Here is a 14,297-nt window from a genome sequence, read left to right on the forward strand (position 1 = left end):
AAATAAATTCTATCAGATGGAATTGTGTCCATAAAATTTTCCAACAGGAAAAAGTGAGATGGCAACTGTTTTATTAGTTCATCAAGGTCTAATTTATTGTAAGTCTCTACTTAAGACTGGTAAACAGGACATGGAGAGCAACAGCCCCTAGGGATGTACTGAGTGGCACATACATTGTGTGGACTTTCTTGTCAACCAACAGTGTCTAACCTCTATAAACTCATTCACTATACAAACTGTCATTACTGTACAACTCCAAACATGTGACAGTATCAACAGAACAAAAGAATGTCTATGCTATAAAGATTGAGGCTTTTATTTTATCTAGAATTGTAAATTTTATTAACAGTCCAGGTCCACAATGAGCAAATTAATTGAGTTGATACGGTTACACCTCACTGAAGCTAGTTATCTGTCTTTTCTTGGCTGGCCTTACACTGCTTACAAGCTTACTTTTCACCAACAAAGATATTAAATGTTTTTGTAGAGATACAAAGTTAAAGTTGAAAGGTTTCTAATTTTCGAAATCTATAAAAGTTTCTGGTCAAATATCCGTAGTTTTTCGATTAATACGTTACAGTCAGTATACTATAAACTTCAGAAGCTACAATAATAGTATATTGACTGTAGCTGATTAATAATAATATTTTATTCTGCCTTTCCGGGCGTTGGTTTATATACTTTAAGACGAGATTCTCGAATGTTCAACATTGTTTGAAGACACGCTATTGTGTTCGTAAACCATACATTGTTTCTTACTCTCGAGAACCTTCAACAAATTTAGAGAACAGGCGGGACTTGCGCCATACACATCCAACAACATAATTCACATGCATGGACGTAGGTATTAAAATAAATGCATAACAGTAAATCCATTACAATGTGGACTTGTCAACTTGTGCAAGAATTGAAGGCAAACGACTCTGATGAAGGTATAGCAAGTGGAATGTAGCGCAGCAGCATATGTTAAAGATGGAGTAGTGAACAATAATTTTACAGCCTTGAGATTAGAAATGTTATTGACAGTACCTAAATATTATACCTCTTTTTCTCCACCTCCATTGTGCAAGATCGATAGTAAGAAAGGTGGAAAACCATCACAATGGATGTAGTGAGGGCCCATTTGACATTCTTAGGCATCATGGTCCTTGCCACCACAACGAGCACACGTCAAAGAATCAGAACAAAATGCCATTAAATGCCCAAAACACTGACACTGGAAACAACAAATACGGTTAAGAATCTAAGGCCATACCTTACATTTCAGATAATCTGTCTTGGCAGTGGCAGATGGACGTGGTGATGTAAACGTCAATATAAGAACATTGGTAGGCAGCATAATTCCATCTTTATGAGTGGAGAGACACTGCACTGAAATTCCTTGGTTGAAGAAACAAGCGAGAATCTTCGACTCGGAGATGTTATTTAAATATTTTTCAGCAGTAACTCATTGTGAGGAATTCAAAAAAGCATGAAGACTTCAAGAAGAATTTGCTATGTTTGGTGTAGATGTTACCACCAAGATATCCCCAGAACATAGCTTCTTCACTGACTTTGGAGAGCCAGCAAGCTCCTCTAATCCCTGAGGGAGACATTTGTCCAACGGATTTGCCAAAAAATGAATAATGAAAATCGAGGTTCAGTAATAGATTATGTTGGTGACTGCAGATAAATGTGTTCTGAACGCGATCGCTTTCTTGTCAATGGGAGTTTTTAATGTTTTTAGACGTCACTGGATGGAGGCTTTATAAAAAAGAAAAAGGAGAAACTTTAATCCTCACTGACCCTACCCACCATGGAGCCAAACGATGAGATGTGCTACATTCTTAAACATTGGCATTGTAACTACACCATGGTTTCGTGCGGACTATACCCAAACGCCAGCACCAGACATAATGTCTATAATACTCGTTGGGAATGTTCAACACTGGTACTTAGTTTAATCTAGCCCAACAGAACCAGCTGATTGATCTTGGGAGAATCACCCGAAGACAAACTCGTGGTAGTCATTTGCTTTAAAACATGAAACCAGCGGTGTTCAGAAAATATATTTCTCTTCCACTTACGCCAGACAAGATAATTTGGAAATCGCTTCCCGAGGAAAAAAGTGGTTTGAAAGATCCATCGCGATTTACAAAAAAACAATATAGTTAAAATGGTTTGTCACTATGTTTGGTTCAGGCAAGTAAAGAGTGAAATGAACCAAAGCTAAGAGAACTCGTGTGTGTGAAATGCACGAAATTTATTCAGTGGGAGAAATCTACATGATTTAAACACCAAAGCAATGTGTTGAAGTGCCACTGACATAAACTGATACATAAAGTGACGCCAAAATCCTCCTCTCCTTTACGCAAGACACCACTCAGAGCATACGCATGGATAGATATTAATACCCCAGAGGTGGTAAACTGAAAATACGTTAGCTTCCATGCGAGGTCGCTTCACAATATATAGGAATCCACCTCGAGGGTTAGCAGATATTTGTGTCTGTGTATCATTCCAAAATTGTTTTTCTTGTATGTTTGTAATTTCCATAGTGTTCAATATTAGGAAAATTGTTTGATACTATTCTGAACTTGAAATGCATTCAAAAAGTTGTCCAGTTTAGAAACCATATTAGATTTTGAGAAAATTTCATTTGGGCTACATTCGAAACATCATTTTCTCCAATACTGAAATCCTACCAAGTATAAAATCTAAAGTTATTTTCTTTCTTTAGATGGGCCTAGCACCCAGTATTTTGCAGAACCTAATTTGTCATATCTTTCCAAATCGTTTGCTTAGTGGCTAACACTTTTACCAAAACCTGATTGGACGAAAAGGAGGCGATTGCCACACCATTTGTGAAAATCAGATCCATGACTGGCCACAGAAGAGATATCGACATTCAGTAAGTGTGAGCCTCCCAAAGCCAGGAGACATCCTGCTGAGATAATCATGAATCACAGGTGAATTCAGGGCCAAGCAGAAATGATGACTAAAGTGCCTAACATTTTATCCTCTCAACCTATAGCAGGGGTCTACCAATCATCAGTGTTACAGTCTCCATAATGCAATGCCAACTAAATTGAAACCATCTTGGTCAAGTGATTGTTAGGAAGTCAGAAAGAAGGGCAACTGACAATAATCAATTCTTTAGGAGAAAGACAAAACAGACCACTCTGCTAGATTATAAAGAATGGTGAAAGAAAACTTGTATGCTTATAGGAGGATTTTAGGCAAATAGGTGTCAAGAACAGCCAGACTTCAGATTTTACAGCTGCCTGTTCAGAGTTTTGACTCTATCCAGCACATGAATTACAAGCAACTTTGTAATGGAATAGCAGAAATAGAACAGTCATGTTTGTAGGTTAACTGACTGAACGAGTGTGTCAACTCTTGATTGCCAAGCTATTACATGGTGTGCACTATAAAATGTATGCACTACATTGTATGATATTTAGTTGAATACCAAAAAGCCACGAAAGTAAGGTCTGGTAGATGTAGTACATAATACATCACTATGTTACACAACTTAAGATGATAGCTGGGAGTTTGAAAACTAAGCTGAAAGGCTGTTGCGAACCTTGATTTTTGAGCTATTTTGGGTGGTATCTTAAGGTACAATGTAAAATTACCATTAGATTATGAAGGTTTACTGGTCATAAGATCAACATGACTAAAAAGCCTTTGAAACCCTTGCTTTCTGAACTATCAACAACAGTTTCACTATAAAAAATATCCACTGGATATCAGTTGAAGAAAACTCGAGGATCAACTGGCTCTAGGGAAGTAGTTTGGAGCTAATAGGTAAGGGGCAAGCTGGAATAATAGAGATGTTTATGAACACCACCACTAGGAGAGTCAAGTCTAGTGCTTTGGTAATAAGATGCCAAAAGTGGTTGTTTTGGAATTTTGCGCAAAGCTACACGAGGGCTATCTGCGCCCGCCGTCCCTAATTTAGCAATGTAACATTAGAGGGAAGGCAGATAATCATCACTACCCACCGCCAACTCTTTTACCAACGAATAGTGGATTGACCGTAACATTATAACACCCCTATAGATGAAAGGGCGAGCATGTTTGGTGCGATGGGGATTCGAACCAACAACCCTCAAATAACGAGTCGAACACCTTAACTCACTTGGTCATGCCGGGCCGATGCCACAATTACTGTCAACATAAAAGAAACCAGCAAAAACAACGTATGAGGTATAGGAGGGACCTTTACCTTAATGGAAGTCAAGGCCTTACCTAACAATGATCACCATCAACATATAGCAGAATTTGCAAGAAACCTGGCACTAATGTAAGTACTTCAGATGACCACAGAGTGAACATAGACCTGCATCCTATACAACTCACAGGAGGATCAGTGGTGTTGAAGGGACATCTTGTCCTCACAGCTGGAAAGGAAGTATACATGTGTTTTCTTATAACAAAGCTACATCGTACTATCTGCCGAGTTGACCAAGGAGAAATGAACCCCTGATTTTAGCATTGTAAATCCACACAGTTACAGTTGTACCAGTGGGGTATAGAAAGAAAATATAGCGGCTATAAAGGGATATGATAAAAGATTAGAGCAGGTCTTGACAAAAGCAGATATGTCATAGGTCAAACACTGGAGGTTAATGTAATAAGAGTTAGATTTTGTGCTTGCTGTTGGGTTAGTGACTACGTTACATGTATTTAATTCATTATGGATTGTATCTCTGCATTTTTTAAAATACATTATGTGGTTATTTTGTGATACGTTGTTGGTTAATCATCATCTTCACTATTATATTTTTAATATGTACCTTGAAGGATTTAACTGATATATTGATGCAGTTAAAGATTGCATTATGCAGTTTAAATATTAGTGTGAGTTAATTTCATGTATGCTAAATATTGTAAGGGATATTTTTCATCAACAGTTTTTGAAATGTCCTTGTTTAAGAGTATTTTGATTAGATAGATTAAATCATCCTTAAAGGGTTTCTTCCCCGATTTTCATTTTGCTGTAAGGTGTGGTGTTCTACAATAAAGTTTCTATTTATCTGTTGAAGCTCATTTTTTATTACTTTGACACAACTATAATTATTACTAAAGGTTTTGCTTTCAGCATGTGTCATTGCATCAGTGTTAAAGAATTTATTTATTGTTAAAGGACTTACGCTAACATATATTCTGGTTTTCTATGTTAAAGAGTGGTTTTATCTGGTAAAGATTTTATCTAATGAATTTCTTTGCTGAAGCATTGAGACATCTCTGTGGCATACAAGAGATTTCAGGTGTAGAGGAAAAGTTAACATACTCCTTGTTCAAGGCACAAATCAAAATTTTAATGGTGTTAAAATTGTTAACTGATGTACAGAAGACAGGAAAATGCACTATGCAAGTTTATCATGCACTTCTATGCTCCTATATTACAGTATTTATTCTTTTTACATGTGCAGACTTACCATAATACACAGCCAAAAATGCCATTAAGATTATTTCATTCTAGCCCAAAGAGAAGATGGAATATTGCTGCAATGCTCCACATTGTACAAGATATTTGACAGTAGTGTCCTTTTAAGTTCATTCACTTATGTTGTAATGAAAATGACAAGTCACATGCATAGCACTCATCACTCTTGGTAGATGCAAAATTTCTTTCAACCTAAGAAACGTTTGATTTAATCATTGTGGAACATAATTGTGAAGAAGCTGATAAAATCCAGGAAAAATAATAGCACTGTGTAAGAAAACGAAAATGCACACCTTATGTGTAAATTTTTTTTAAATTTTGTACTTCACTTTGTATATAGTTTTATTATTACATTTAACAACAGTTAGAAACTTAGCATTACTTCATTATCAGTATCTTATCTTTTTTGCCAAAAAAATCAACATACAGGAATATAAACTTCAGATACTTATCAAACTAGCCAGAAATGCTTAACAAGATAATTATGTAAAACATTAATCAGGTATAAGGTGGAAATAAAGTCATTTTAACAGAATTTCTGTTTATTTGGATAAAGAAAATACTTTATTATTTTGTTAACCAAGAATATACCTTTCAAAGATTTTCAGAAACATAAAAAAATACTTGTATCTTGTACAGCTTTGACAAAATCCACAGTTGTGGAAAAAGAAGGAAGTTACGATGACATGATGAGCCTAGCACAACAGAGAATAAAATGTTAAAAGTAGTGCAAACCAGATCATATTTGTAATTTTTAAACTTTATTATATAACAGCAGTAAGAAACCTAGATCCCTAAATTTTCTCAACCTTAAATATTGTCTAAGTATAAAATATATATATTAAGTCCAAAGTTTTCATATGTTTACAAAAAATACTAACTTCAATTAATAAGTTACAAATAATATTGTATAAATCACACATTATTCCATTCCTCTAATTTTACACGTACACACAGAATTCTTTCTCAGATGTTACTTTTGGTTACTAACACATTATAACTTGCTTCAGAATATCTATTACATTAAATCTTTGTATCAAGTTACACTACATACAACTGACCAACTGTTAAGACTCCATCATTTAATTATTCTTACACTTGTGCTTTAACTTCCATTTTCCTCTTCTTGTCTTCAAGATTCTACACCTTTATTTTTCTCAAACAGGTTGATGAAAGTAAGAAGTTCTGAGTATTTTTACCCTTACAAGCAATTAACTTTATGGTACCAGAAACTAACCATTTGACTGGCATAAGTATATCTTGTGCAAATATTGGTTTCAATCAATAGTTTTACATGCTCATTTCATTAGTGCAGTTAATTGAATAAACATATTTGTACATCATAAAAATATTATTGTCCAACAAGCAATGCTGTCATTTAAAATTTTTGTGTTATACCAAGGAATGATGGTACAGTTTCTTCACTCTCAAATAAGTTCAATCAACATCCTTATGACTGAATACTGAAATTGAACCTTGGTAAGCTCTCAAGGCTGTTCACGCTATAGCTGAAATTTAAAATTAGCAAAACATCCTACTTCTCTATAAAGTCAGTTATGGAGGGAAATACAAGATACTATTACTCTAATGCATCTTAAAAACAATTAATAGTGAAAGGTGGTGTAAACATGCACAAAATACAAAAATGAGCTATATGAGAATACACAAATCTGCAGCATCTAATATTCAACAAATTTATAACTTCTTACCTCCTAAAAATTGTGAAGTTTTAGTTCTTGAATATAATAATGTCTAATAACACTGGACAACAATTTGTTTCAAAAGTTTTGCTTCCTGAAAAGTTTTTGCTGATTGTGACAGGTACCTGATGGGCATGCACAAATATTGTTTTGGTTTTGCTTCATCACGTAGGAACTCTGAGAAATAGACAGTTAACTGTTTACCGACAATAACGTATTTAATTGCATTTATGTTTCTAATACACTATTAAGTTCAACATAATTACAAGTGTTTTGCTCCTGATTTTCGTTTGTATTCAATGTCTGGTGCATCATGTTGCAGTGTCCAACAGTAGTCAGCAAGCATTGATGGATTCCAGTTGCCCTGATATCGTTTTTCCATTGTAGCAAAATTGAAGATTTTGATGAAACAATACTTGATAAGCAAATGTGGATGTGATTTTCATGATCAGCAGCCAAAAATCTATAAGGAACACCCAACAGTGTTCAAGAAGCAAAAACTTTGTTGTGCAGTGTAATTAGATTAACAGTTGTGAGTTGTTGAATTAGTTAGCATAGTTTTGTTTTTCTAACTTCAATTCCCAAAAATTTTATGGTACATGCATTTTTAATAACATAATTACAGTTTTTATTGTTCTTTGGTTATAAATAAAACAATTCTATTAATTTCTATTTGAACATCATACAATAATTAAAGTTAAATATGTGTTCCTCTTTCTGCACTGGAGGTTAGAATACTGATAACTCTTGATTATTTTCCTTCTCACAAAGAAATTCATAACCACATTGCATAATATTTTTTATGGTCTTAAAATAATAGTATAGTTTTACTATTAAAAAAATTAATACATCTGATTTAGCATCCCTGTCATTAAAATTTCCTTGCCAAGCATTATTTTGAAAAGTATTCAAAATACTTCCTTTCATCTTAGAATTTTAATTTTTAATATTGTCAATCAGAAGCTTTCACTCTCTATATTTAGTTGGCTTTAGCTTGATTAATAATCAGTAACATAGGTTTTCTTTTATACTTTATTTTGTGGATTGTAGTTGTCAGCACTTCAAGCTATAAATAATAAAAACATGACATATACTGACAAAAATCTTTCTGTGACAGAAGATACGACTTTTTAAAATATATATTATCATTATCAAGACAGGTACTGTGATTTTTGCGAACAGTATTTTTCATTGGGATTGATTTATATGTAATAAACATTTGCTCTTCATAACAGATTATTTTATTTGTGTCTTGTTCATATTTCATAAATCTAACAATAATATTTACAAGTAAAGGTTTGAATCATCAGAGTATGCTGCCACTGTCTATTGTACCCATTAGAACTAACTAGCTGACCATGAAGATATAATTAACTATTTTTAGACATTACAAGAAGGTGAGGAACAATAAAAAGTAAAATATTCCCAGATCTGTGGTTTGTTCTGAAGTCTTCTAAACTTCCCATTGGAAACCTTTGTTCAACTTCTATAGAAGCTCTGGTTAGTCACTTTCTCAAGAAAGTATCAACACTTAAAATCACTTCATTTACTCTACAGTGCTATAACTAGTTTATAATCTAATACTATGTAAATATTGCCTATAGATATGTTTAAAGCTGTATGTAATTAGAAATTGCTCAGATCACACTTAAATTCTGTGACATCATAAAATGGTAGGAATGAAGTGGTAAAAACCATGAACAGAGAAAGAAAAGTCAGGTTAAAAACAAGATAATGGATAATTACATTATTAAGTGATGCCAGTTTTTTGCAAATATAAACCTATACTTTGAGAAAGGTAGAAAGAGTTTAAAAATTGATAAATGCCTTAATGCTGCATAGAAATGAAGTTGGAATATCTTTCTTTTTTCTTTACAAATTACACTAAATAAAATAAAACATTAAGCCAAGCATATGTTTATGTTAAACATTTTTTCATCATACTTAGAATTAGTATTTCTACTTAAATTTTGATTTCACTTGATTTTTGTTAAGCACAAAGCTACACAATGGACTGCTCACTACAGATATTTAAACTTTTTTAGAATTATAAACCCTCACACTTAACTGTGAACCACCAAATGGCCCTTAAGTTTTAAAATTCGATATGAAGGTCATATCTCTGAAATGTCATAAGAGGGCATAAAAAGTACCTGTATTTGAATATATCTATTAAGCACAAAGTTTAAAAATTGCTTAATATTTCCTATCACAAATATACATATGTGCATATCCATAGGTATATTAAGATATTGCTTAGCTTTAACAGTTAACTAAACTATAATGTTTAATCACCCAGTCATTGCAAAAATACATAAATACTGAATCTTGAAAGACTGGATAACATTTATATGTTTAAAAACAGCTGGTATGGGTAGAGAAGGCACTAGCAGGGTTTCTCATCATCATGGATAACATTTAGTTCACAACAGCAACTCAGCACCATACAACACAAAATAGCAATTCTGTGACCCAGGAATAGATAGTTTTAGTTACAAAATTGGTTCTGTGTTGTTCCAGTCTACTACAGCTCCTTTCCACCTGAAATTAAAGGAATAATAAAGCTAATATGATGAAACCCACGAACAGAAGTGTCTCATTTTTGTGACTACATTCCACAATGTAAAAAAATTGGTTTTATTTGTGATGACAATACGGAACAAAATTTAAAATATGTGCATTATATAAAAGAAAAAATATAAACTTGGACTATCAACATAAAGAACTGCTTGAGTCTATAGATCAAGGTACTAAAGCTAAACATGCTTATTTAAGTATTGATGCATGTAAAGATCTTCTGCAAAAGTAAATTTCTATACAATAAATAAAAAACTGGTGATATACACAGACTATCGGTTGTATGCATGTTTGCTTATTTAAAAAGACAACATAACTGTTGTGTAAATACCTAAGGGAAAGTTTATCAATAAGTGCTTCCTTATCTTGACTGATTTCATAACTTCAAGCAACTTTGTCATAAATAGCATCTCGCACGTAAAAAATAAAAATAAACTGTAGAAAAATTAAACAGCAGGAACAGCAAATTTTTTTCTAGTAAGAAATACATAAGAAGATTTAAAACACAAACATCAATGGAGATAAACTGTATATTACATTGAACTGAATCTTTATATCTGATATACAACTAGAACTTAAAAGTTACAGCACAACATTCAACATTAAAATTACCATTCACTGGCTGAGTTAATTGTGAAATGGTAAGTTTCTCTTAATGATACAGAAAAACAATAAAACAGTAATAAAACATACAAGTTACAACAAGGATATAGCATTAGATTATATCTTAGTCTATTTTTCAACAAGGTAGTTGGTAAAGGCCTAAGTTACAACACACAAGCTTAGAACAAACATTAATACAATAACTGATATTTGTTAATTGTTTTTCCTTTAGAAATTTACAGTTAATAAACATAATTTTGACAAAATAATAATATCCATGTACCAAATGTTTTCCAATTGGCCATCTTCATTTCTTCACTTGTTGTAAGTTTGCGTTAAAATTTGGCAAATACTGAATAATCAATGAATTAATAAGCCAAATATATTTATTCAGTTTCATATCTACATTGTGTTACAGAAACAATAAGTTAAAATAAAAGATGTTCTAAACTCCACAAATTCACTCAGGTACATAAACATTAGCTGTGATATGCTGTACTAAATGACTACCTCTAAGATTAAACACACTTACCTTTTTTATAGAAAACTACTGTAATTGTACACTATTATTATTTTAAGATGAAGTGACAGACTGTTTTAAACAAAGCATTTCCATGTAAACAAACATGGTTCACTTAAGAAGGTATTTCCCAAGAGTAAATGTTTATTATTATACACAATTTCAAGTGTTCTTGATAAATGGAAGAATATGTTGAAATCATTTACAATTCTCCACTTGTTCAAAAATAAATATAAAAATCTAACAATAACTGAGTAAACTTTTCTGTTCTGTTCAATGCATAAATTTAGTGTATGTATGTATGCATGTTTTCTTTTAGCAAAGACAGCATCAGGCTATCTGCTGAGCCAACCGAGGGGAATCAAATCCCTGATTTTAAGAGATCTGAATCCATAGACTTACTGCTGTACTAGTGGGGGGCATAAATTTAGTGACACCACAGTATTTGACAATTTTAACATACCTAAAACAGCTGAGGTTAAGCAGCAGTTCAGTATTTTTGTCGTACAACATTGAAGCCAACTACAAATCAATAAAATTCTGCTTTTCAACTTCTCAAATTGTAAACTTGTTCCCATTTTCTTTGAATAAGGTTTTGCTTAGATGTTAAGAAATTCTAGAACATTTTTCAACAAACATAATTTTCTTCCACTTAAGCAAACTTGAAACTCTCCTGCTGGAGCATAAAATGGGTAAAATGTAAAGTATATTGTGTAGAAACATTCCAAGACCAAATTACCAATTTTAACATTGTGTGAGCTCCAACAAATTGAAAGAACTCATGTTTTATTGTATTTTGTAAAAAAATGTAGTGCTGTACAAAATGTTCTAGTAATAACACAGAGTGAAAAGCTAGAAAAACAACAAAAAAATATTGACTTTTCTCTCCCCATTTTTCTCTTGCAAACTTTTCATCACACATGGTAAATATTCTCCTGGTGTTCTAGCTGCCAATTAGCAGTTGTTGACATCCAGCTATACTGGATGCAATCTGCACTTTAATTAACATCTGAGCAATTAAAAAAACAAAGAACAATAACACCTATTCTAGAACAAAATAAAGGAATGAAAGAGATTGTAAAACAAGTCATTAAAAGGAACTCCAAATAACTGCATGTTGCTGAATAATGTACTAAGTACAAACATTTCCAGTCTCCTAAGAATATTTCAACTTTTCTCAGCTTTAATTTGATAAAAGTGACAAAGCCTTGCATCTCTCCTTGTGCTTTTGAGGGAACATAACTTGACATTATGTCAACTATGCAACAGAACAATAAGTGAACTTATACCTGATTAGCTGTTGTACACACATCATATTGTCAAAATTCCCAAATCAAAAGACTTGCATTCATTTTACTAAAGAGACCTCTCTTACATCATTGCATGCATTAACAATTTTGTGTATCTTGAAATTTTCCCACACAATTCCACTATATTCTCAATTTACTGCTACACTTATACTTGTAACAGAATTATTATTGTACATTTGCTTTAGTACCTGCATTTGTTTCAGCCTGTGATGTATATTGTTGGCAGTGTATTGCACAAGTCACTTCTGTTTATGATATTTGTAAAAGATTTTTGAAAGTAAGAATCAATAATATTTGTTTTACAAAAAAAATGCTGGTGTGCTTGATCATTGTTAAACCTTCTAGAGTTCTGCATGATTCATATAAGAAGCAGCTAGTGAGAGACAGAAAAAGAATAGTATTGAACAGCTACAGATAGTGTGCTATAATTGTGATTAATGCCTATTGATTGGAAAACTACAGAACTGGAAAGGAACATTTATAGATTTCAAACATTAGAAACTGTTCAACTTCAGATCTTAGTGTTTCTATAAGGACATCAAATGTCTTTGCTGGAAAAAGTCAGCTTCTAAGGGTGTGAGACTAGTCAAGAAAAGACAGCATTAGCTTAAGTAAGGTGTGACAATATCAACTCATAATTAATTTGCTCATCATAGACCTGAATTTTCAATAAAATATTCAGTTCTAGATTGCATATTAGGCTTAGTATTGTTTGCAAGTTTTTAAACTCTTGTATATAAACCATCATTTGTTGTAACCTCTAGCAATAACTATTACTATAAATTGCATTGTTTTTTGTTGTTTGTACATTAAAATATACTTGTGTTATAAAAGAAAATTGTGTGTATCAATCTTGTTAGTAAATATCATAAATTGGACACACATTGACATTCAGTTAACTTCTAAATTCAAATTTCCAGTTATTTGAAATTGTAATGCATAAAGGATGTAACAATAATAAACTGGAGACTCGTCCAAAATGAATTATAATACGTAACATACTTACCAAAGGACTTTTCAAAGAACTGAAAAATTTGTATATCAACAATTTTACTCTGCCTTACTGCAGGTATCTAAACTTGGTTTTTAGGGTAAGCCTGATAAAAACTATTGATTTTACAGGATTACCAGCACTATGAAATTTGTTTATAAATTTCCATGACCTTCCAGAATCTTCACGGCCAGTGTTAATCCTTTGGAATGAGGTTGAAGTATTGTTTAGCAACAGTGACATTTAAAATAATGGTTTTTATTATCTTTGATTAAAAAAAACAGCAATATTGTATTCAATAGCATTTTCCATTAATTTGATTCATGCCAGAAGAAAGATTACTTCTATTAACCCTTACAGCAACATCTTATTTCATCATCTTCTCTTTGCATGGAATTTTTGGTCTACTACACTGCATTCTTTCCATATTATAATTTTGTTATTTTCCCACATTTGGTGTAAGTATATATTGCAAAATATTCATGTATTCTTTTAGACAGACAGTATTGCCCTTCCAGTGGAAATGACTGGACTTTATGCAAAATTTCAATGAGGTAGCCAGATTATCTACATTTATATTATTTCTCATTAAGAGATCTTGGTCTTTCCTCAACAAATCCTTATTTATATGTATAGCTACTGTTCTAGAAATCTTTGTAAATAAAGAAACTGTATCAAACCTGACCATAATTTCAGTATTTGGGGCTTTTATTGTTTAAAAAAAACTTTAATAAATTGTTCAGAGTCTGTTTTGAATAGTGTGTTCAAAACATCCTGCAAGGCCATTAAAAACATCAACTAGAAACTGAGCAACAGCACAGTAAGGACAACCCATGTAACAAACAATAAGTTGTAGTGGTGTTTTCTATATAGATCTTTGGTAGATGTTGGATGATGTACTAAGTCACTGAAACTATGAGGTTAAAACACCTTTTTTATTTTAAGTGCAGATATCTTTAGTTTCATAGTATTCTTTATTTAAAAAGACAGAAGCATTTTCTTCAACAGCATAATATTATTGTCTTTCTTATGCTCTTTAAGTGGTTTACATTTTTCAGGTTGCAAATTTTGTTTGTTTTTTTTGTCACACCTCAACGGTGCTTTTTTAACCATGTAACAAAGGTCTGATGAAATGTTATTTTCAACTTAATATATGCCTTTA

General features: G+C 32.4%; 1 protein-coding gene across 4 annotated transcripts in view; it reads right to left on the minus strand.

The window, feature by feature from the left end:
- Positions 1–5,975: 5,975 nt before the first annotated feature.
- The window catches only part of LOC143233798 (putative ubiquitin carboxyl-terminal hydrolase MINDY-4), a 127,294-nt gene continuing 118,972 nt past the window's right edge, over positions 5,976–14,297 (minus strand). For all 4 annotated transcript variants that reach the window (XM_076470480.1, XM_076470483.1, XM_076470482.1 and 1 more), the window contains one exon: positions 5,976–9,675. In XM_076470480.1, the coding sequence (XP_076326595.1) occupies positions 9,627–9,675 (49 nt within the window). In that variant the 3' untranslated portion in view covers positions 5,976–9,626. The remainder of the gene's footprint in view (positions 9,676–14,297) is intronic.

This window comes from Tachypleus tridentatus, chromosome 12 (genome assembly GCF_004210375.1).
Source record: "Tachypleus tridentatus isolate NWPU-2018 chromosome 12, ASM421037v1, whole genome shotgun sequence".
Taxonomy (NCBI): Eukaryota; Metazoa; Arthropoda; class Merostomata; order Xiphosura; family Limulidae; genus Tachypleus; species Tachypleus tridentatus.